The sequence below is a fragment of the Rissa tridactyla genome, chromosome 1 (assembly GCF_028500815.1).
Source record: "Rissa tridactyla isolate bRisTri1 chromosome 1, bRisTri1.patW.cur.20221130, whole genome shotgun sequence".
NCBI classification, from domain to species: domain Eukaryota; kingdom Metazoa; phylum Chordata; class Aves; order Charadriiformes; family Laridae; genus Rissa; species Rissa tridactyla.
In genome coordinates, this window is record NC_071466.1 from 66109372 (window position 1) to 66130463 (window position 21092).

The 21092-nt window shown below is 37.1% G+C and overlaps 1 protein-coding gene across 2 annotated transcripts in view; it reads left to right on the forward strand.

Moving 5' to 3' along the window:
* Window positions 1–21092, forward strand: part of MYO16 (myosin XVI) — a 327046-nt gene that overhangs the window by 178384 nt on the left and 127570 nt on the right. For both annotated transcript variants that reach the window (XM_054193468.1, XM_054193479.1), the window contains exons 17-20: window positions 12463–12574; window positions 16063–16180; window positions 16952–17023; window positions 17655–17796. In XM_054193468.1, the coding sequence (XP_054049443.1) occupies window positions 12463–12574; window positions 16063–16180; window positions 16952–17023; window positions 17655–17796 (444 nt within the window). The remainder of the gene's footprint in view (window positions 1–12462; window positions 12575–16062; window positions 16181–16951; window positions 17024–17654; window positions 17797–21092) is intronic.

Here is a 21092-nt window from a genome sequence, read left to right on the forward strand (position 1 = left end):
TCTTATGAAAATGTCAAGGCAAAACTATTTTGAGCAACACACAGGCTAATATAAGCTTTCTGTGCTGAAACCGGTTTACAAGACATATCTTAACTTGTGATTTCCTTAGTTTAGAAAAATAAAAATAAGAGCTGTGCTCTAGCTACCACCAAATCTGTCTGCAGTGTTTAATTTATTAATATTATGCTGCTGCTTTACCTCTTGACATTAACAAGGTTATTCCTATTGTTGAAATGCCGTTTTGGTGCTTTATTGCACTAGTCATGAGCAGAAAGCTGTGCACTTAAATGGTTAGCAGTAATTCCCGCTCAGTGCTACTGCATGGCATGGTTCAAAGGATGTAAAATTTGTTCAGATTGGAATAGATTTAAAAGCTGGAGACAAAGGAAAAAAAAAAAAGGCAGTAAAATATGCCCCTTTTCCCTCAGAGAAAAAAGCCAGAAGCTATTCATTATCATGTTCTGTAAATGTCGTTAAGTTCATTGATGTCAACTGTTTTGCTTTGTCTTTATCTCATTGCTGTTTACATATCAAACAGTGCTAAGTGCAAGGCAGCTTTTACTCACTGAGCAGAATACATTGTCCTCTCATATTCACATGAGAGATCTAAAGAAATAAAAATGTTTGTTGTAATTTCTTATTCTGTGACTTTGCAAATATAGTAGAGATTAGTGGAATTTGTTTTGGAAAGGTCATGCCTTGGTTTTATACACTTAATGCCCTTCATCCCAGAAGATTTTAAAATATTTTTAAAAACATAAGTAAAGCTAGAAAGTCAGTTGTTCTCAGTCTGGCATAACAGTCCTTAAGTTCGATGTTTAGTTATACCTAAATTAAGTCTTGGGATTTAGCAAATAGTTACTGGAATAGCTAAACTTCTAGAAAAAATTAGTATATTTCAAAGACTTCACAAGTATTTAATGCGAGGACGGTAAACAGACCTAGCGGTAGGAAAACTGGTTTACAAATGGTTGTATTTTGTCTGGAACTAACATGTATCTGAGGTACTATAATTTCCAGTTTAGCTTAAAGTAAAAAGTAACTGATCTGGTAATGTTGAATTTTCAGTGACAACCATTGTGTTTGATCAGGGTTACCACCCTGAGCTGAATGGGAAGGAGCGATGGGGACTGCAAAGGCAAAAGCCACACGCTTTTCACATGATTGTGCAGGTACATGGTTCATTGGGCAGCACTAATAAGGGGAAGGAAGGGATTTAGCTTGTTAATCCATGTTTCTTAATACAATGTCACATTAAATGACACCCGCAACATGCATATTGATTGTGTTAGAGCTGGAACCTGATTATGAAATACTGCTTCATCTTCCTATGACAGTGGCTCTCTCGAGAATTTTCTAGCAACAAAGCATCAATTAATGAAGATTTTGTAATAAGAAAAGTCCAATTAAAACTGGCTTTGTTTTATATATATAAAGACAGGTAGAGGCAAAAGATAGGTCTGTGTGGCTCATTGTGGAGAGTAGCAGAGACACCTCAGGTGGTGCTGTGCATAAAGTACCATAGCTGTGTTGGGGCAGTGGTCCCTTTGAGGTAATTAGCCTTTCTTGTTGTGCTTTCTATACTACGCCTAGGTCATATAGGTATAGTTCAGGAATCTTTGTGTAATATTGCATTGTATTTTGTAGAAGTAAAAGTATGATAAGGTGATATGCCTAGAAATTATGCAGGCAATGCCTAGGGCAGCTTGAAGTCTAGGTCTCTAGTATTACTTATTTCCTGCTGTCTCACTTAAACATCTCATCTGCCTTTCTTTCTTTCAGAGTGAATCAAAGCTCAAAGTAGGGTTTCAACCCACAACTTACAGTTATGTTTCATATTAACATTTATTACAATACTAAGATTCAACTGAAATAAGTGGGTTGAAGCAAGGGTTTGAAGTTAGAGACACATAAATGTTTTGCCGAATTGGGACAATGTACTGTGGTGGAATAAATCATTGTTCTACTTCCCAGTACATGTAAACCTGGCAAGAAAAAAAAAGACTTTACATCTTGTTGTTTCAGTGGCCTGAAAGCACTAAATATGATGTCGTGACGTGCATGGCCTGTGTTTGTTTTTAGAAAAATTGATGCAACGTTTTATAGAAGCTGGCACTGGCACATTTTTAAATGACACATTTTAATTAAGGTCAAGCTGTAATAAAAGCCCTTACAACACCAGAAGAGTATGAATGCTTCCGATAGCCATATCTGAGTCCATTCTGTCCAAGTGACATGCTCTCCTCCAGGATATAAACACAGTATTCCCTATCAGTTACCTATAAAGCTGACTCGGCAACCAGCTCATGCAAAGCGAGTGACAAGTCAGTTCTATTGCCTGCCTGTCACCACAACTACAAAGAATTTGGATAGCTCTGTGTGAAGGAAGAGGTATGCAGAAAATCATATCAAGGATGAAGATGATGTTTTGAAACAGCTTGATTTCATTTCTCTGTTCTGAATTTCTTTAACTGGACAGCTTTTGGAGAATTACTGCATGACAGGTTTCCACATGATTGCGGCATGATATTAAAAAAAAAAAAAGAAGTGTGTAGTATTTGTTCTTTAAGTGAGAACACCAAAGTTCTGGCTTGTGTAAATAAATATGAAGTACCAGAATCTCAGTTTTAATAGCTATTTTGAATTACTGAATGAACACTGCGAGTTTCATTTGTACATCATTTTTGTAAAATAAATAAGGCATTTATACACAAAATCCAGAATTTCTGATTCATAACATGATATGCAGGATTGCATAATTAAGTATTGATACAAAGTCCTGTAGTTAATTATTTATGTTAAGTACTTATTCTTCACTGCTTCCGTGTGAATTCTTTACCCACTAATCTTGAACTCCTTTTAGCAAAATAAATGTACTGGATAGTGGGGTCAATTTTGCTAGAAGAGGAGTTGATGCCATTCTGTTTCTCTAGGGGTTAGCTAAGAAAAATCCTGCTAGCAGCAGCGAAATGACATGTGGGCAAGTGGATCAGAAGAAGAAAGCAAGTTGTAATTCCTCACAGGAACCACTTACCCTGTCAGCTCTTCTTATGCGTTTTTTTCTTTTTTTTTTTCACCAACTAAAGGACTGTCAACAGAGAAAAATATTTTCCTTTGCCCTTAGTTTGAAATGGGCCTCCAGAGATTTGGTCCAACTCTGTATCAGGACAGGATCTGCTGTGCAAACAGACAGCTTCTTTGAAAAGCTACTGCTACAGCTACACAAAAGGAAGAGAAAACTTAACTGATTCGTAAACTAATGCCAGGACTGTTTTAGCTGCGTTCACATTCATATTCACAGTTCTTACCAGGAAGATGATTTTATCATTCCTGAATCCTGAGACCTCGGGTTGTCTGCCCCAGAATGATATTTGGAATAAGCAAAGCGTCTGTAGTGACTATTTCAGCCTCGTCTTTTCCCTACTTCGTGCAACACAAGAACTAAGATCTAAATAAAGTAAGATCAAACTCATTTAGTGTATGCCTTTACCTGGAAGCCCAGTAGAATAAAAATCTTGTCCTCCCTGAGTGTTTTTGTGCAAGAAAGGATTATTGTTCAGTTGTCCTTCTAGACTTATGAATGAATAATTTCGTGTGGAAAGTACAAACCATTTATTGTCTAGATACAAAATCAAGCTAAGTTGAATTAGCTTGGATGTGTTGTTGATGGTCACAGCATGTATCCTGACAATTACTTTGATACAGCTCACATGGGATGTCTTCCTAAATTTCAGGAGTTTGGCCCTGTGCCCTAGCTCTTTCTAAAACAACTTCTGGCTTACCAGCAATACTATTTCTCCAGATATTTTGAAGATATAAAAAAAATCCTAAAAGACCTATTTTTGGTTTCTAATCTGCAGTGTCTGGAAATTTCCTTACTGTAAATAGTTCATACCAGTTTTTCTTAAAAATTAAAGTTAATTTCATTAAAAATTAAGTTTTCTAACATTCAAAAAAAGAAAGACTATTTAGAAGTTGGTGTCCAAATATTTATTTCCAAGGTAAGCAGACATTTTCCTCCTTATAGAATAATAACGCTGTACTATTTAACTACTAGATAAAATAGTGAGAAGGGTTACTGACCAAAGCAAAGGAGTTGCAGTACACAAATATTCCCTTCCTATTTTGAGTCATCCTTTGGTAGGGCTCTGATATTTAAGATTGTTCTGATTTTAAAAAACTGTTATCCCTTCAGATTTTAGACAACATAAATATCTAAATAAAATTTATTTGTCCTCAGATATCTTATGGCTTTAAAAGCTGTGTTCAATTTTTGTGTTTTAGGGACTGTTCAAAGCTCAAGATAATGTCCCTAACAATTTGAGCCCTACCTTTTCTTGATCTTCCACTCTTCTGGGCCAGAATTACTGTTTTTATATAAGGTTCAAAAAAAAAACACAACTACATACCTGAGAAATAACTTTAAAGTGTTTCATAGAATCATAGGATAATTCATTTTGGTAGGGACTTCAGGAGGTCCCTAGTGCACTACCTGCTTCAAGCAGGGCCAGCTGTGAGATCAGACCAGGTTGTTCAGAGCTTTGTCCAGACAAGCCTTGAAACCTTCCAGACATGTCTGTGTCTTGGAGCCTTCCCTTCCCTGGACTGAACAAACCTTGCTCTCTCGCCCTCTCCTCCCACATCATGTCTCCAGCCCCGACCACTGAGGTGGCCCTCCACTGATCTCACCCCACTTTAGCAATGTCTCCCTGTGTAGTGTGTGTGTGTGTGTGCACGCAAAGCTGGCTACAATATGTAGATGTGGTCTAACGGTGAGTGCTGAGCAGGGGGGAAAAAAAAAAAAACAGTCTCCTTGCAATGCTCCTAGTGATGCAGCCCTGGATGCTGCTGGCCATCTCTGCTGCCTGACCACAGTGCCAGCTCCTGCCCAGCTCACTACCCTCAGCACCCCCAGGGCCTTTTCCCCAGAGCTGCTCCCCATCTCATCAGCCTGTATCATTGCAAGGGCTTATGCCTTCCCGTCTGCAGGACTTTGCACTTTGCTGAATTTCATGACATTCCTGTTGGCCCATTCCTTCAGCCTGTAAAGGACAGCCCTGCCCTCCAGCATATTGGCTGGTCCCTCCAATTTGATGTCCTCTGCAAACTTGACACAAATGCGGTATCAAAATCCAGAAGGGTGTTGGAAATTATCTTTGTATCTTAGTTCTAGTACAGTACTTTCACATTTTGCATCTCCTTGAAATTGGTTCGTCTCTCTAAGATCTGTTTCATGCTCTACCATGCTATTCTGCTGTGTCCCTCAGGTCAGCTGTGTAAAATAGTGGTATTTCGATGTCCATGGTTTTGGGCCCAAAGGACTGTAGGACTTTTCCTCTTTGCAGTATCTTTCTCAGTCTTCCGTAGGCTACATTTAATGAACTCTTTTTCTCTAAATAATTTTTCTGATACATTGTTCTCTTTCTTTTCTCTGGATTTTCTCTAACTGATCCTGATTTCCCTGAAATAGGGTGCCCAAAATCACACACAATACTCCAGTTGAAGCTTTACGATGATAAGTATTTCATGCCTTTTATATTGGCATATGTAAATAAGGATGTTACATATGATGATTAATTTTTTGCGATATCAAGGCACACTTGACTCTCATTTAGTTTATGATAAATGCTTTTCTGATGATCCACTGCCTAATCAGATTTATCTGTCTCGAATCTGTGCATTCAGTTATCCCTTTGTCTTATTTTGTAATTGTATCTTCACAGTACTCATTCGTGTTTGGCTTAATTCCCAGACAAAATGTGCTTTCATCTGGTCTCTGACACTTTCTCTGACCAATAAACTAGCATGAATAATTTTATTCAGCCCCTTGCCTCTGTGTTTCTCTTGTCTTGAAGGTATGTGCTCTATTTCTAATCACAGCCCAGAAGCTTTAGAATACTATGAGACCTCAAATGGGTAAATTGTTCTGAGTATAAGTAATTAGAAAATTAATCTTTTTGCCTATAACCAGAGCTTTTTTACTGAAGAGTTTAACTGTGCTGTGCTTATTACCAGAAGTAACATTTATTGCACTTACTTATCAGCTATAATAAAGTTTCACGACTAACAACTAATCTTTGTATTATGTTCCCCTATATCAAGCTTGCTATAGCCCAGAAAGCTTTACAACAAAATGCAGATGTGTCAGCACTGATCCTCTATTAGGAAAGGAGTCAAGAAGAAAGCAGCTAGGTGCTAACTTAAAAAAAAATATTTAAAAATCCCTTTTCTTTCATCATAGAGCTACATCCTAAATTTTTATAGTGACTTAGAACCAGTTATTGATATAATCCCACCAAGAATTCTCTTAATTATTCATGACAGAATGTATTTACTTCAGGAAAGCCCTCTGAAAAGAAGTGTCCATCTGGCAAAACCACACTTCCTCTTCTCCTCTAATTGGAACCCAACATTAAATGTCCTGACGAAAGGGAATTTCTGATGAAGTGGATGGAACCTACTAATCTCTCTCAGGCAGCTTCACTGTCATATATGAGCTGAACCACTGTAATGAACCAGATATTTCTGTATGATAAACATCAATAATGTATATAGTTACATGGCATAAAGTAGCTCTTCTTATAGAGTACTTGAACATTTCAAGTGTCAGATTTTACAAATGCAAAGTGGTTAGGTGTTGGGATAGAGTTTTGGTAATGCTTTATTTATTCTCTTAGGGAAATATCAAAGTTTGTAACAATCCTTAGGAAGGTTTGCTACTACCAGGGTCCCTGTGACAAGCCTTGGGATCTCTGTGGTTGGTGGTGTGTACCAAGGTCTTCTTTTCTTATTTAGCAACTGTAAACAATACAGCTTAAAGTACTTTATGATTGCAGTTGATTAAAGATTTGGTTAGTGGAAAATACTTGTCAACCTTTGTTTGCTAGACATCAGAAAAGTTCCCTATGTGACATATATCAAAAGTTCAGATCTCCCTTGAAACTCTGATAACCCCAGTCTGTAGACCTCGATGACTATAGCTGAGAAGTTTATAGATACATTGAATTCAGATCAAAGTGTGAGCCAGATTTCAAGACTGGGGAGTAAATCCAGGGCCAAAAGGTGATTGTTTTCTGGCTTTGCTTTGACTGTGCTTCAAAATATCAAGAGAAACTTAATTTTGAAAGCCGGTGGTGCTCTTGAGCTTCCCACTGAAAAAAGGTGAAACTTAAGTCAGGGTCTGGACTAGATGGTCTTTAAAGGTCCCTTCCAACTCAAACCATTCTGTCATTCTGTGATTCCTGACTGGACTGTGCTAGGCTTTTCTGCCTCAGCATGAGCTAACTGGGAAGTTGCAGCACTTACCTCAGACATAAAACATGAAGGTTCAACATCCCCCTTATGTTCTAGACGCTTTAAACTCACTTTGAAATGGACTGCCTGACACACCAAGTGGGGAAGCTTTAGATCTTTTCTGTGAGTCATGCTGACTATGAGACAGTAACCAGAAAAGGGGTACCCTCTTCCCAAACAAATCCCCTGATATTGTCAAATTTGGAGCTTTTTACTTTTATCTCCTCACAGATTTTATAAAAACGTTAACAGTTCTAATAAGAAAGACATAATAAAAAGACACTTTCACCCTCTGTAATAATTTTGAGACTCCTACTTTTTATTTCCTTTGCTTTTGTTGTAAGGAAATGGAATGACATATTTTGTTTATGCTGAATAAGGCAGATTACTTCATTTGTTACTAAATGTTATTGGGTTGCAGTTCAAAAGAAAATAAATGAACTTAAATTCAATCCAAATCAAATATTGCTGTGCTGAGTTTTTGGCAGAGCAGCAAACTGATAGTCAAAACTTTTCTTTTTAGTCTCGGCTCCTTGTTATTTGCTTAGTCATCTAAGAGAGTTTTTAACCAGTAGAGTTTGAAATATGCATTTGTCACCAAAACTCAGCATTGGTAAACTGACATTTGTTCCTGTGTGTTTCTTCTTCATATCTGAGATGTATGAATGAAATTATGAACTTTATTGAAGATATAAGTTGAATAATACAAATTATGATGATACGTAACAATTATAACAAGAATGATAAAGTAAACAGGTAAGGTAATAGTTGACTTACATGGGCAGTTAATACATAAAAAATGAAATGTCATACGAAGTATTTTTTAATATTCTTGGGCACACCAGTCACACCCCTTCCTGAAAATTTGATCTATGATGTCATTTGAATGATGGTCAAAAAATTGTATAATATGATAAGCACTATGCTGAAAAATTACCCCCATTCATTTTTTTCTTCAAAATAGTCCTTTTTATTCCTTTGAGAGACTATAATAGATGGGAATGCTACATGCTGCAAATTAGAACTTTGAAGAAAAAATCAGAAAGAAAAAACTATGGAGATAGTTTCTTTTATGTTTCTCAAGAAATTGTCTGTCTAATGCAGCACTGTATTTTACTTAAAGTGACTATACTTTACTACAGTTGTTGATGAGTTTATCTTCTTAACAGAACCCCGTTTTGTGGATCAGTGTTTCCTCTTTTTTGAAATAAACAGTCACTGCTCACACGTCCTTAAAACTTTTTTGTATGCTGATAAGCTGTCTGTCGAGAGTACTAGTCAGAGGTAAATGGCAACATGGTAGCATTTAAACAAATGGTTAGACAGTCAGTAGAAATGAGTTAATTACTAGAACAGCATGCACTGTTTGGTTCGTCACTTTTACCAGAGGTATTTATATCATTTGTCTGAGCAGCTACCTTCAACTAAAAGGCTCAACTTCAGCTAAAATCCGAGAAGCTTTTTCTAAAGCTACAGTAAGCTAGTGTGAATGTGCATTTGCAGAATGAATTTGCGCGCAGAGATATGCAAGTAAGGCTAATAAAACTATGACAAGTAGGTCCACAATTGGTGCACAGCCTCCATGCATCGGATATTATGGAGCATCATCTCTGGCTTGTGTAGCAGTAGTGCCTCTTTTACCAAAATTTTCAGCAACGAAGAATTGAGGAGTCACCAGGTCTGGTTTGCATTTGAACACAGACCACTTCATTGGAAACGTATAGGAATATTAAACACACTTTAGTAACAGCATAGGTTTTCACAAATATGATAACACTATAGTTTGCAATTACAAAAACGTAACTAAAAATAATAACTAAGAGCTCCATAGCAGGTTCACAGTGGAAATTTTAAGCAGTTTAATCCTTCTTCATCACTAGCAATGCAATTCTATCCAGGCCACTTGAATATCAAAAGACAAAAATATACTATAAATATGAGGAAAGCTATACATATTGGAAAAACCTTTTCATTTTATGGAATAATGATTATCTGCAATGAAAGTATGTTTCATTATTATTAGGACTTCTGCACTGTGACACATCTCTTTCCCCTTTCCTTATTGTTCTCGGAGAGGGGATAATTTAAAATTGTTTCTGGACTCTGGTTCTTAAGCATAAGTAAGTGACAGTAATAATATTAATGCAAAGGGTGTCTCAAGCCCTTTTCATCCTCAAGGCCTTGAAGGTGGAAAGGAGGAGATGCCCGGGAACTGTTTTACAAGCAAAAAAATACATTTCTGTTTCTATCGAAATGTCACTATGTTTCTGAGGTACAATGAATTCAACAATAATTATAAAAATGTGATTCCTTGCACAGCTAGTATATATTATACCCCCACGGTGCTAAACTGTATGTTTTCTGCATTTTGCGGGAGTTATATGGTATCCATCAACAGTTCTAAGTAGTCTATACAATTAATCCATCCTTAATATGCATATACTTTATATTATAAACATATAACAGTTGAATGTGCATATCTTCAAAGCAATTTCATTATTAGTCACATATTTCATTAATCCTTAAATAGTTTGGAAATGAGTGGGCCTCATGACATGTTATAGAAGAATTTAATTGCCTTTAGACTGGGGAAACTGATTCTGAATTGAAGTGCGCCTTAGAAAATGTCCAACAGCAGCCCTTTCCAAGGGCACCAGCACATCTGCTGATTAAATCTTCGGGAGACGTATACTGGGAAAGTCAGATTCTCTTCCAACAGGCGTGTCCCGGCAGATGCTGCCGTTTATGGACGGGTTGTTGGAGCCACAGGCACCTGGTTTGGCGGGTACCCAGTTTGCCCCCTGCTGTATCAGCAAGAAGTGCTTGCGCTGAAGGCAAGAACCGCCGCGTGTTGGTTCATATCGCAGCTCAGCTCTTTCCTCCAGGGGAGTGAGCGTTCCGGGTCACTTTGCTATTGCACAGCCTGCTTTGATATGTGTCGGTAGTGCTCACACACCTTTTCGCTGTGACGATACCCACTAGCACTTTAACTGTGCTAAAAAGAGCTAATTAAATGGAGTTGCTTAAATAATATACAATATACAAAAATATACAATATTCTCTTCACAAGGCAGGCAAGAGTATTCCCTGCTCAGTACACAGAAAGAGAGACATGGAGTTATTCAGGGAGAACACCAGTGAGGAGGCTTTTTTGCAGAAATGGCCATAAGCTTCCAACTCCTCCAGCCATTCAAGAATAGAATATTTTGACAGCAGAGTAGATGCCGCTGTAAATCTCCTAATTATGGATCAAAAATGCCACTGACAGGTGATGCACAACACTGAACTGGTATAAGCTCACGCAGCAGTTCAGAACAGTGGAAAATTTTCTGCTGGATTAACCTTTATACCAGTAGGTTCTATGCCAGATTCAGCGTCAGATGTATTCTGTCCTCCTTTTGAAACATACTGGCAATGTAAAAAAAAACAGAAAAAAAGCATAAATCTGGCATATACTTTGTATCATCTGCTCTAGCTAATTTGACAGCTGTGCTATGGTTTGTATCTACCTGATTTGGACAAAACTCGTGGTTTTAGTAACCTCAAGGAAACGGTGCAGAGCTCTGGCAGTGATGCTCAGAGGCCCACGTTCTCAAAGGCTGTGTTAATTCACTGGCTTTAGCCGCTGATGTGAGGCTTGTTTGTACTTGAGATATCTGCTGACTGAGTTCTCCTGTGGGTGCAAAAAGCGCTTATGCACCCAGGCACAAGATTTTTTTCCCCATCATTCTTCCTCTGCTCACCTGCTGGGGTAACTTACGCCACTATCACTCCAAGGGAAATCCACGCCGGTAAATCTGGTATCAATCCACTAAAAATGTGCTCTGCATTTTGTCGCGTTTACCTCATAAACCTCATGATCAGTCAGAAAAGTACAAATGCTGAATCATTCTTCCATGTGTTTCTAAAAGCTACGTGCATTCACATAAAAGGCCACCTTTACAAGAGCTACTACTTTCTGTGGTAGTGGGAGTTTTGTTTTGAAACCGTGTGTCCTCTATCATGCAATTAGAGTAGGATTGTGAACAAGAATCGTCAGAAATGAAACCTGTATTTTTTTCCCATCTTTATGTGACGGATCACGGACCGAACATTATTAGAGAGCAGAATAATTGTGGGGAATTTTCATCGTTGTAATTGTGGTGAAGGGATGAGGGGTGGAGTGTGTGTGAATTGCCCACCTTTGTTGGTGTTGTGATGATGTTATTTTGATTTAGGTGTGGGGATTCTTTTGTTGATGTAAGTGACGTTTGTGAAGATAGTGGATTGTGTGATGAATGTGTGTTTTGATGATAACGATAATTTAATGATGATAAAACATCTTTTAACATTCTCAGCATGATGTAATTAAAAATCAGATCCCATAAGATCCACCTCATTCTTAGTGATTTAAGTTGTATGAAGATACCTGAATACTTTTAAAAATCTGGCCCATAAACATATTTCATGAGGGTCAAAATACATTATTGTAAAGGTTATATTGCTGTTCTTTTCAATAGTCTGTTGTACTATAGTTTTTGATTATTCTGTTTCAGGTTACTACTTTTTACGTTGGTTTTGTTTTCTCTTTCCTGAGTTAGTTGCTGCACTAGGTGTCTCTCTTTCTCTCTACTAATCATTGTTTTGGGGAAGGTTTGTAAAATTTCCTTTTGATTCACAGTGTGCAAAGCAGTACAGCTTAAGGGCTGTACACTTACTGCTCTATGTACTTACTTACTACTTTGTTCTAAGAGATGCTGAGTATACCTGTCACCCATTCAGCTGCTAAGGCATTGAATGATCATCATGGGATCAGGCAGATAAGAGCTGATCTATTCCCTAGCCAGCAGGAGGGGAATGTAAAGCAGTCAGAGTTATCACAGGATCTCCTCAAATCTTCCTTCTGAAGGGGACTCTCTGGTAACGCAAGAATGGCAAAACTGTCAGTGGTATAAATTAAATCTGCAGTTTTAGGTTACGAGTAGGGCTAAAGTTGGCGGGACGGAGCCTTAAGCAAAAGCTTAAGGGAAGAAACACGGAGCATTCTGTCACTGGTGCTGTTCCCTCCAAAGGCTGAGAAAAATCTGTAATAAACCCCTGGTTAGAAGGGCAAAGCAGGCTTTTAATCTCAAAAGTTTGTTTGTGCGCTGGCCTTGCAAATGCTATATATGCTGCTTTTCCTTCATGCAGGTATCTAAACCAGACCGTACTGGAAGAGACGATGTTAACAGCCAACCCTCAAAACAGGGAGAAATTAGCCATACTAAAACAAGCTCTAGGTGCTATGGGATTCAATAGCCTGGTAAGTTACACAAGCTTATGTTATTTGTGGCTAAAATCACCATATTACTTAGTTAAAAGCAGGCCATGAGGAACTCTCACTGATAACCTTTTGTGGGGAAAAGAAGTACCTTTCTGTCTTTTTTTTTTTAATTTTTTTTTTCTTTTTTTTTTCTGTTGGCTAAGACCTTGAAACAATATACAGTACTAGTTCACTCCAGGGAAATTACTGTAATCACTTTTAATTAGACACAGCACCAACAATGTAAATCTTTTTCATTCTTAAAGATTCACAAAACAGCTTCAAGGTATAATACTCTGAACAATTAAATTACATAGATAAAAAGAAACAATCAAATCCCATATGACAGAAACCTCATAAAACCCACAGGAATTTTTTACTCTTCCTGATTATCTCCCTGTCCCTTTTAATTTTGTGAAATACACGTTCCAAATGCCTTTGCTAGCAGCACCTGAAAAAAAGTAAATACATATTTAGTCAAAGAAAATTAGAGCTGGGTAACTTGAAAGAGCTGACTTAACCCCAAAAAAGCAACAAGAAGATAGGTCTGGTGTTGGTCTTTAATCCTGTAAAGGTAACGTAGACGATAATTTGGAAAATTATCAAGAAGAGGTTCTGGAAGACAGAGGTTTGAAAGGAATCTGGAGAAGTGCAGGGCTGAGTATAACAACTCATGTAAGCTGTGTAGTTCCCTTCAGGATACCTGAATATTTAATAAACTCCATATTTCTTACATGTGTATATGCTACTTAGCACACTGTAGCTGGGACACTTCTGCAAAACAAATGCATAAGCAACAGTAGTTCTAGATAGAGGTAAAAACTTCTTTAACCCTAGATGATATTTAGCATTGTAATTAAAAAACAGAGGAAAAGTTAATGTGACAGTATGCTAGATTATCATAAGAGATGACAGATGGGCAGCAATTGTAATAAAAAGGGATCAAGGGCTATCAGCAAAAAAAAATTGTGAGTCTGCTGAACCTGTTATTTAGGTGTGAGGTAGGTTTGTGTGGTGATGGTACATCATGTGTTGTTTGGCGTTCCCTAGTTAAGGTGGTAACAAATGTTCTTTGGTAACCTATACCACCTTTTAATATAAAGAGTGCAAGTTTTTTCATTAATATTCACGTGGCCATGTACAAAATTGAACACATACGGCTATATTTGACAGAATTATTCCTTACTCTTAATGACTCAAGCTCTACACCTGTAGATTTCAGTAGCAAAAGTTCCAGGTAGTTCTGCATTTGGCCCAGTGTTCACGGATGGATGGATCTCTCTACTTGATTAATATTTTTGTCTGTTGAGGAAGGGGTTCAGCCCATAAATAAGTAACTGAATGCATAATGAGTCACGTTTTAGAAGCCTGCAGAAACTGTCTGAGAACACTTTACATAGAAAAATAAAGTATTCTTTTGGATCCAATACTTCACTTTGCTCAGAGTTCTTGAAAGGAAGTGAGATTCCTCTCAGAAAAGCGTAAAGCATCTTCAAGGCTTCTCCATATCCAGGCAACGTTAGAAGAATCATTAAGGAGGCTAGAAATCGGTGGACCTCCAGAGTACTTCAGGCTGATCCCCTGTGCTGGAGGCTAGAGGGGAATATGTAGAGAAAACTCATCTCCTAAAATTTCTACCCATTACTTCTGAGGAACATGGAAAGGTCTGTATGTATAATTCCTTGGCCATCTATCCACATTTATGATAGAGTAGATTATCTTTTTGAAGAACTACCTAAACATTCCTTAGCAGTGTTTGATGGCATCTTGCAAAGTACGTTAATGTTGATTAAAAAATTGTTTTAAAGTTGCGGGAACATGCATCTTAGAGCACAATGAGAAAGTGTCTGAGAATCTGGAATGTGAACTAAACCCAAGACCCTACCAAAATGACCAGAAGAAACAGCCAGCCCAGCCTGCTGCAGTTCAGTGCTGTACAGTCATCCTCAAAGCAGTTCTAAACAAGCTAACAAAGAAGCAAGAAGTATGCTCTACTAGAGTGCCGTTGCATCTTGCCTAAGAGGCCTTCTCGAGAAGCAGGATATAGCACCCTGGCTTCCATATTAGCATATAATACCGTATTAGCGTGATAGTGTATTAGCTATCTTACTCAGACTTATTCAGCCTGTATATATATTGCTTTTTTTAATCTTCAGCTGTGGTACTGTGTAATAGCAAAATATGCTGTTGCCCTATTTATATCTATCTCATACAGTAAGAGATTGTCTTAAAAGTCCTTGTCATACAATGTAGCTTAGAGAATCAAACTTGCTTAAACAGCATCAGAGGTGCTGTAGTCTGTATCCCAGAAAGACTGTAAGCTTTGTTTAATGTCCTCTGATAACGGGAATATTTATTAGAGAAAGGAAAAAGATGAAGAAAAGCTTTTTTTTTGACCTGCTGCTTTTGAGAACTGATGAAAAGTCGTCCAAGCTTGGTTTCAGTGTGTTGTAAATTCATTGCAGTCACCTGAGAATAAAGGGAGTATATTGGCTAAGTATTTAATTTGTAGTGTATTTTTTAATCTTATTCTGCAAATTCCAGTAAGTGAGACTTCTCACTCTTACTTCTATTGTTTCAGTAGAATCAGGTTCCAAATATTATTTTTCAAAAATATTTTCAAGAATTAGCAATTAACTTTCCTGTGCAAAATGCCATGTAATGCTATAGTGGCTATCAGGTTTCCTGTTTTATAATTTTAAAGGAGGACCATTGTTATATAATGAACCTTAAAAAAACATCTAACAACACACAATGTTAGCCATGTCTTAGCATTTTTGATTCATATGTCATGTATCTTTTTTTTGCTCAAATTTAAAAACATTAAAAAAAAAAAAAACAAACAAGAAAATTTGTTCTCTTCTTGCTGTGGTAAAAATGACGCTTGGAAAAATCTAGCCCTGAAGATAAGTGCTTCACAGCCTTAGAGGCATCAGAACATAACATGCAATCATGGGGAGAAAGTGTGTGGGTAAGGGAGGTTGCTTTTGTTTCTTTTAGACCTTAACTACAGCTTTTACTACCAGGAACCTGTTATAATTTATAGCTAGACACTTGTTTGTGAATGCAATTGGCTGAGGAATAAAAAACCACCTTGCTGTTCCCAGATACAGAATTTCTCTTGATGGAAATTCTCTGTGGAGAAGATACGTTTATTTCTTGCAGAAATAGTGCATCCATTAAAGATATTTCAGTATTTTTTTATCACATTCTGAAAAAATTCTGAACTCAGAAGTTAATGTGATTTACATTAAAGCAATAGAAAAAAAAAAAAAGGTAATCTTCTTGTTTTACATCCTAGATAGATTCCAGTTTGATTTCTAAATCCAAATTTCCTGTTAATAGTTCACACATTAATACTTTTAAACTTAGCAAACACCAGCGACACAAACTAATAGAACAATCCGCGTTTTTACAAAGCGTTGCCTTTCACTGGTGTGCCCAACAGATCTCTCCTTTATCTTTAATTCTACATAAAATATGTGCAGGAGGTGGAGAACCTGTTTGTAATTCTCTCAGCAATTCTGCATCTTGGAGACATTCGCTTTACGGCCCTGACAGACGCTGAGACAGCATTCGTGTCAGACCTGCAGCTACTGGAACAAGGTCAGTAGGACGTGACCTTGGAGCGTCGCCTGTTTGGTCCCACAGCCAGGCAGTTGCGCCGAGCCACCGACAGATGGAAACACAGTTCCAGGGAGACCAAAAAAAATGACTTCTGAAAATCCCTGTTTCTGTGGGAAGGCAGTATCCAATTGCTTTGGTTGTTTTATAAACTACAGGGTTTTATGGGATGAAATAAAATGCTAGTATTGCTAATTCTCTAATTCAATGTCATATTTAATGCTATCATTTGCCAAAAGAAATTGTACAGTGCACTTTGTGCAGTCTTCTTTTAAAATACTCTTGTGCCGCTTGTCAACGGCCGAACAATTTACATTGAATTGAATTCCTTACCTTCAAAATATATGTCTTAAAAGGGTCTCTTGTTTTCATGCTTTGAAGTTTGCCCTCTTGGTCACTAAAAAATCTCCTCAAAGTGGCTTATGGATCCAGAATGTCAATAAGCAACATACCTTAACTCTAACACGAGAGAAAGTCTGCCAAGCCCTGGGGAAAGTCCTGAGTAATCTTAAAAGGGGAAAGAAAGCTGTAATGTAATATACAGATACGTTCAAAATTCACAAAGTGCTGATTATAGTAATCTGATTTTATATGTTCATTAATTTTGATTACTCCTGTGACAGCACTCTTTTCTTTAATGTGTGGGTTCTTTCACTGTGCAAAAATAGCATCTACATAAGAAAATCTGTTACAAAAATAAAATATGCAGGAGAACATGAATCAGGCTTTCTTTAAATTTTCTTTTCGTTTCAGTGGCAGGGATGCTGCAGGTTTCACCGGATGAGCTTGCTTCAGCCTTAACAACTGATGTTCAGTATTTTAAAGGTAATCTTTTCCAAGCTTACATTCTCATAGGTCAGACCTGGTGGCATTTTGATCCTTCTGATTTGAGAATTTTAAAAGCAGATAATTTGTGTTTCTTATTTCTTATATGGTCTTGTAAATTTTCTCTCTGAGAAATATGTAGGATAGTCTGCCATGCAATGAACCAGACTGGGCCACTGAATTAGAAATGTCTTTGTTAACATGGAGCAAAGCAGTTTCGCAGTCTGATGCTGGTGGACTGCTAACTTGATTAATCTTACAAAAGTGTGTCAAGATAACAGACTAGATAATAATATTAAGAACTAAAGTCAATAGTGGTTTTTTTTTTTCAGTGTCCTGAAAAAAAAAAATTTTTTTTAAAAGTTATTTTCAGTGAAATGCTAGTTCTTTGTAGTACACATACCCTTCTCTATTGAAAAAAAGTACAAAGGTAGATGTTTCCAAACTGAAGGTCTTGCGAGTGTTGACAGGCTTCTCATCTTTCACTGAAGGCTTCAGAAAAAAAACCTAATACCATGTATATGTTTGGCAAAGGAGAATTAAAAAGGGTGGAAGGACTTACTGTAACTAAAATTACTTAAGGTGAGCTTTACAGCATGCTTTCATCTCCATTTTCTGCTTTCTCTCTTAGGAGACATGATTGTACGGAGGCACACTATAGAGATTGCAGAATTTTACCGGGATCTCTTGGCAAAATCTCTATATGGTCGTTTATTTAGCTTTTTAGTCAACACAATCAACTGCTACCTTCAAAATCAGGATGAGACTGGCAGGTAGGAGTGCCATTACAAACTATTAGGTGTGCCATTATCTGTTCAAATCCAGATCCATAAAAGAAACAAAATTCCATCATTTAAAGCATTTTATGATAGCGTGACAGCGACGCTTGTATATTTAAATCACTGACCATTATTTCAAATAATTTGCTCAGTAGCATGTTTGTTTATGTATTTGCATGTGTTTGGGGACACGGTTCTTTATGCAATAATCTAGATTGGTGGTTAAAATTAGTAGCCTTTTAAGAGTTGACAATACAGAAGGAGATAAGTCTTTCAACAAGCAAAAAGCTGCTTAGTGTTTTTTTAGTGCAGAATATGCTTTTTCTTTCTCCCCAAAACTATGACATTAGCACAGGGTATTAAAAAAAGAATTTTGTTCAAAGGGCTTCAAATAAATTTTTAAACTTCACTGAATTAAATGTTCTAAGAATGTTCTGGATGTTCTGGTTTATCATCTGCTAAATTCAATCCTGCTGCTATCCAGTGTGGCTTCTTAGAAAAAATTAATGCTAATTAATGTTTGTCAGCGGAGCAGTCAAGAAACAAACAAAAACCCAACCAAACCAAAGAAGTCTCAGTGGAATCGTAGTAGCTAACTAAGGCAGTAGACCTAATTAGATGATCATCTGAGCATGTGACTTAACCAAGGTTTAACATCTCACATGCTCAGATGAGCTGTCTTATGAACCCTAAGTACAAGATGCCTCAGCATTATTGGTAAATGGAAATCCACAAAAGACAGATGTGGAACTTCCAAAAAAGAGGAAGTATTTTTTTTCTGTATATCATATCTGCGTTGGCTTCATGGGACAAATATTTATCAAGTGCTCTCTTTTAGAGTTGTTAACGGTTTGAAGACTTCACAATCTTTTTTTTTTTTAATTATTCCTATCCTATTTGTAGACCAATTAGTAATAAATCCCATTTCTCTTCTATAGGCTTAGCTAACAGAAAAAGCTATCGTGCCTGAGTAACTCAGCTTTCTGCACATAAAAGCTTTCATCATTATATATACCACCAGAGTGCCTAGCTTCCTGCTGGAGGCAAAATGAAGGTTTGCCAGTAACATGAAATGGTTTTACTCATCTGTTTCTGATTGTACGGCCCCTTACAATTGCAGGCACCTGGACAACCATTCTAGAGCAACTTTCCAATCCATGTCCTAATTTGAAATACTGTGTTTACAACAAGGAAGGACAATGGCATGTGGTCACATTCAATTTTTTCCCATTCGTTCCTGGGACTTATGGAACATGGGCTTAGCTCAGTGCATGTCTGTGACAGACAACAATCCAGCTCAGGTATTCCTAATTACAGTGAGTTCATTTGTAGTGGCTGTTGAGGAAGAAATCTATAATCCGTATATTAATCTATTAAAATTATTTGAAATAGTTTTTCAATGTGTAATTTCATAATTTTGAAGTTTGATATCTCACAGTCTTTCAGAATAGGAAGTTGTGTATCTCTGTTGTTCAGTAATGTAAACCTATAATTTCTACGTATCATAGGATCTTCAAATAATGAAAGTAAAAGCTGTTTACCTGTAGTCTCATTTTAGTGCAACCATATGTGCCTGAGGTGAGTTCTGCCTTGTGGAAATACTTCTCAGCGAAACTATTTCCACCTGTGTGGTAACTTGAAGACTACGTGATGTTGTAAATCCTAGCAAAACCAGGATGACTGTTTGATGTCAGGAATGAGGAATTTGCAATAGTTTTATATTATACCTATGCTTGAAAAAGGGGAGTTCTTCGTTTAGGCTGGCTAAAGGAAGCTAACCAGCTCTGGGTATTTTGGCAGTGGTGACAAGACATCAAATTTTAGCAGGCCAAATTCAGCCTCAGGTCCCTTTCCAAACTTGAAGCTAAACAGGTTATTTTAAGTGAAAATGAAGTTGACCATCCTTCATTGATATTTCAACCTCACTTGAGTTAGCCAGCTTAAGATAAGAAAATACCTCCCTCACCCCCAGCTTTTTTTTTGCTCCAGCCTAATCATATTATATAACCTGTAGTAGTAAATCAAAGCATAGCACAGTGTAAGATGCAAGTTGGATTAATGTAAGTCATTGCATGAATCTGTGATTTGTGGTTAAGATTTACTTCATCTACATGTGAGCAATTCTATCAATTAGCCGCATTATACCTCCAGTTTGGTGCAGTTTTAATAAAAATCTGCTTAAAGATCGACCAAAGACATTACTTAATGTGGCTAAATAAGGCTGATGCTTTCAGGCCACACTTCATTCCCCAGTTGGAAACTTACACAGTTACTATTTATCAGATGGGATGAAGCCTTCATCAGAAACATGGAATAAGGTTTCTAACTCAGTTCTGTTGTCGTGTTGTAAGGTAGCTTAACTGTACTTCCATCCCACTTCAGTGAGAATTTACGAAGCAATAAAATTAGATTTATTGGCTTAGTAACTCTAAGAGAAACATTTTATCTTGGCATATTTGAGGAAACTAGTTACCTGTGTTTAACTTTTATGGTGAAGCTACCCGATTTTGTTCATTAATATTGATTTATATTTACCATGAAATAGCTTGTGGCAGGTTTCAGGCAAGGTAAGAGTGAGGATTGCCATTAGATCTAAGGCAAGGGGAGACAATCCTTTGAAAAGCTACAAAGACCAAGTTCTAGAGGTATTAAGCATAGGTATAAGAGGATGAAAGTGTTGCAGAATCCAGCAAATGCGTTACTTTATAATACTATCCAATAAATATAAAACAAAAGTTTTAATGACAGTGTTGAGATAATACACCTTCAGAAATGTTGTTCTTATTCATAAAAAGTTACTTATGATTTTGTCTAGTTAGAACTAAATTATAACCATGGATGCTAGTTTGGACTGGTTGCAAGGTACCTTTGAGGTTTATTACTTTTATTACTTTATTACATCTTGATACTGTTTCAAAGAAATTCAGTGGGGAGAAACCGCTTTTCTGTAATTGGCCTCTAGAATGGAATTAGAGGAAAGCTATTAAAATTTTTCACAGGTGCTTATAATTATTTTTTTAAAAAATTAATATTTATATGCACTCATTTATATAGTGATTTCCTATTCTACTGCTTTTATTATTGTAAAAACTGTCTATATGAAGTTCTTCACAAGACTCTTAACTCTTCAAAGTTTACTGGAGTACTGTGTCCAGCTCTGGGCTCCCCGGTTCAAGAAGGACAGGGAACTGCTGGAGAGGGTGCAGCAAAGGGCTACCAAGATGATTAGGGGACTGGAACACCTCTCTGATGAAGAAAGGCTGAGGGATTTAGGTCTCTCCAGTCTGGAA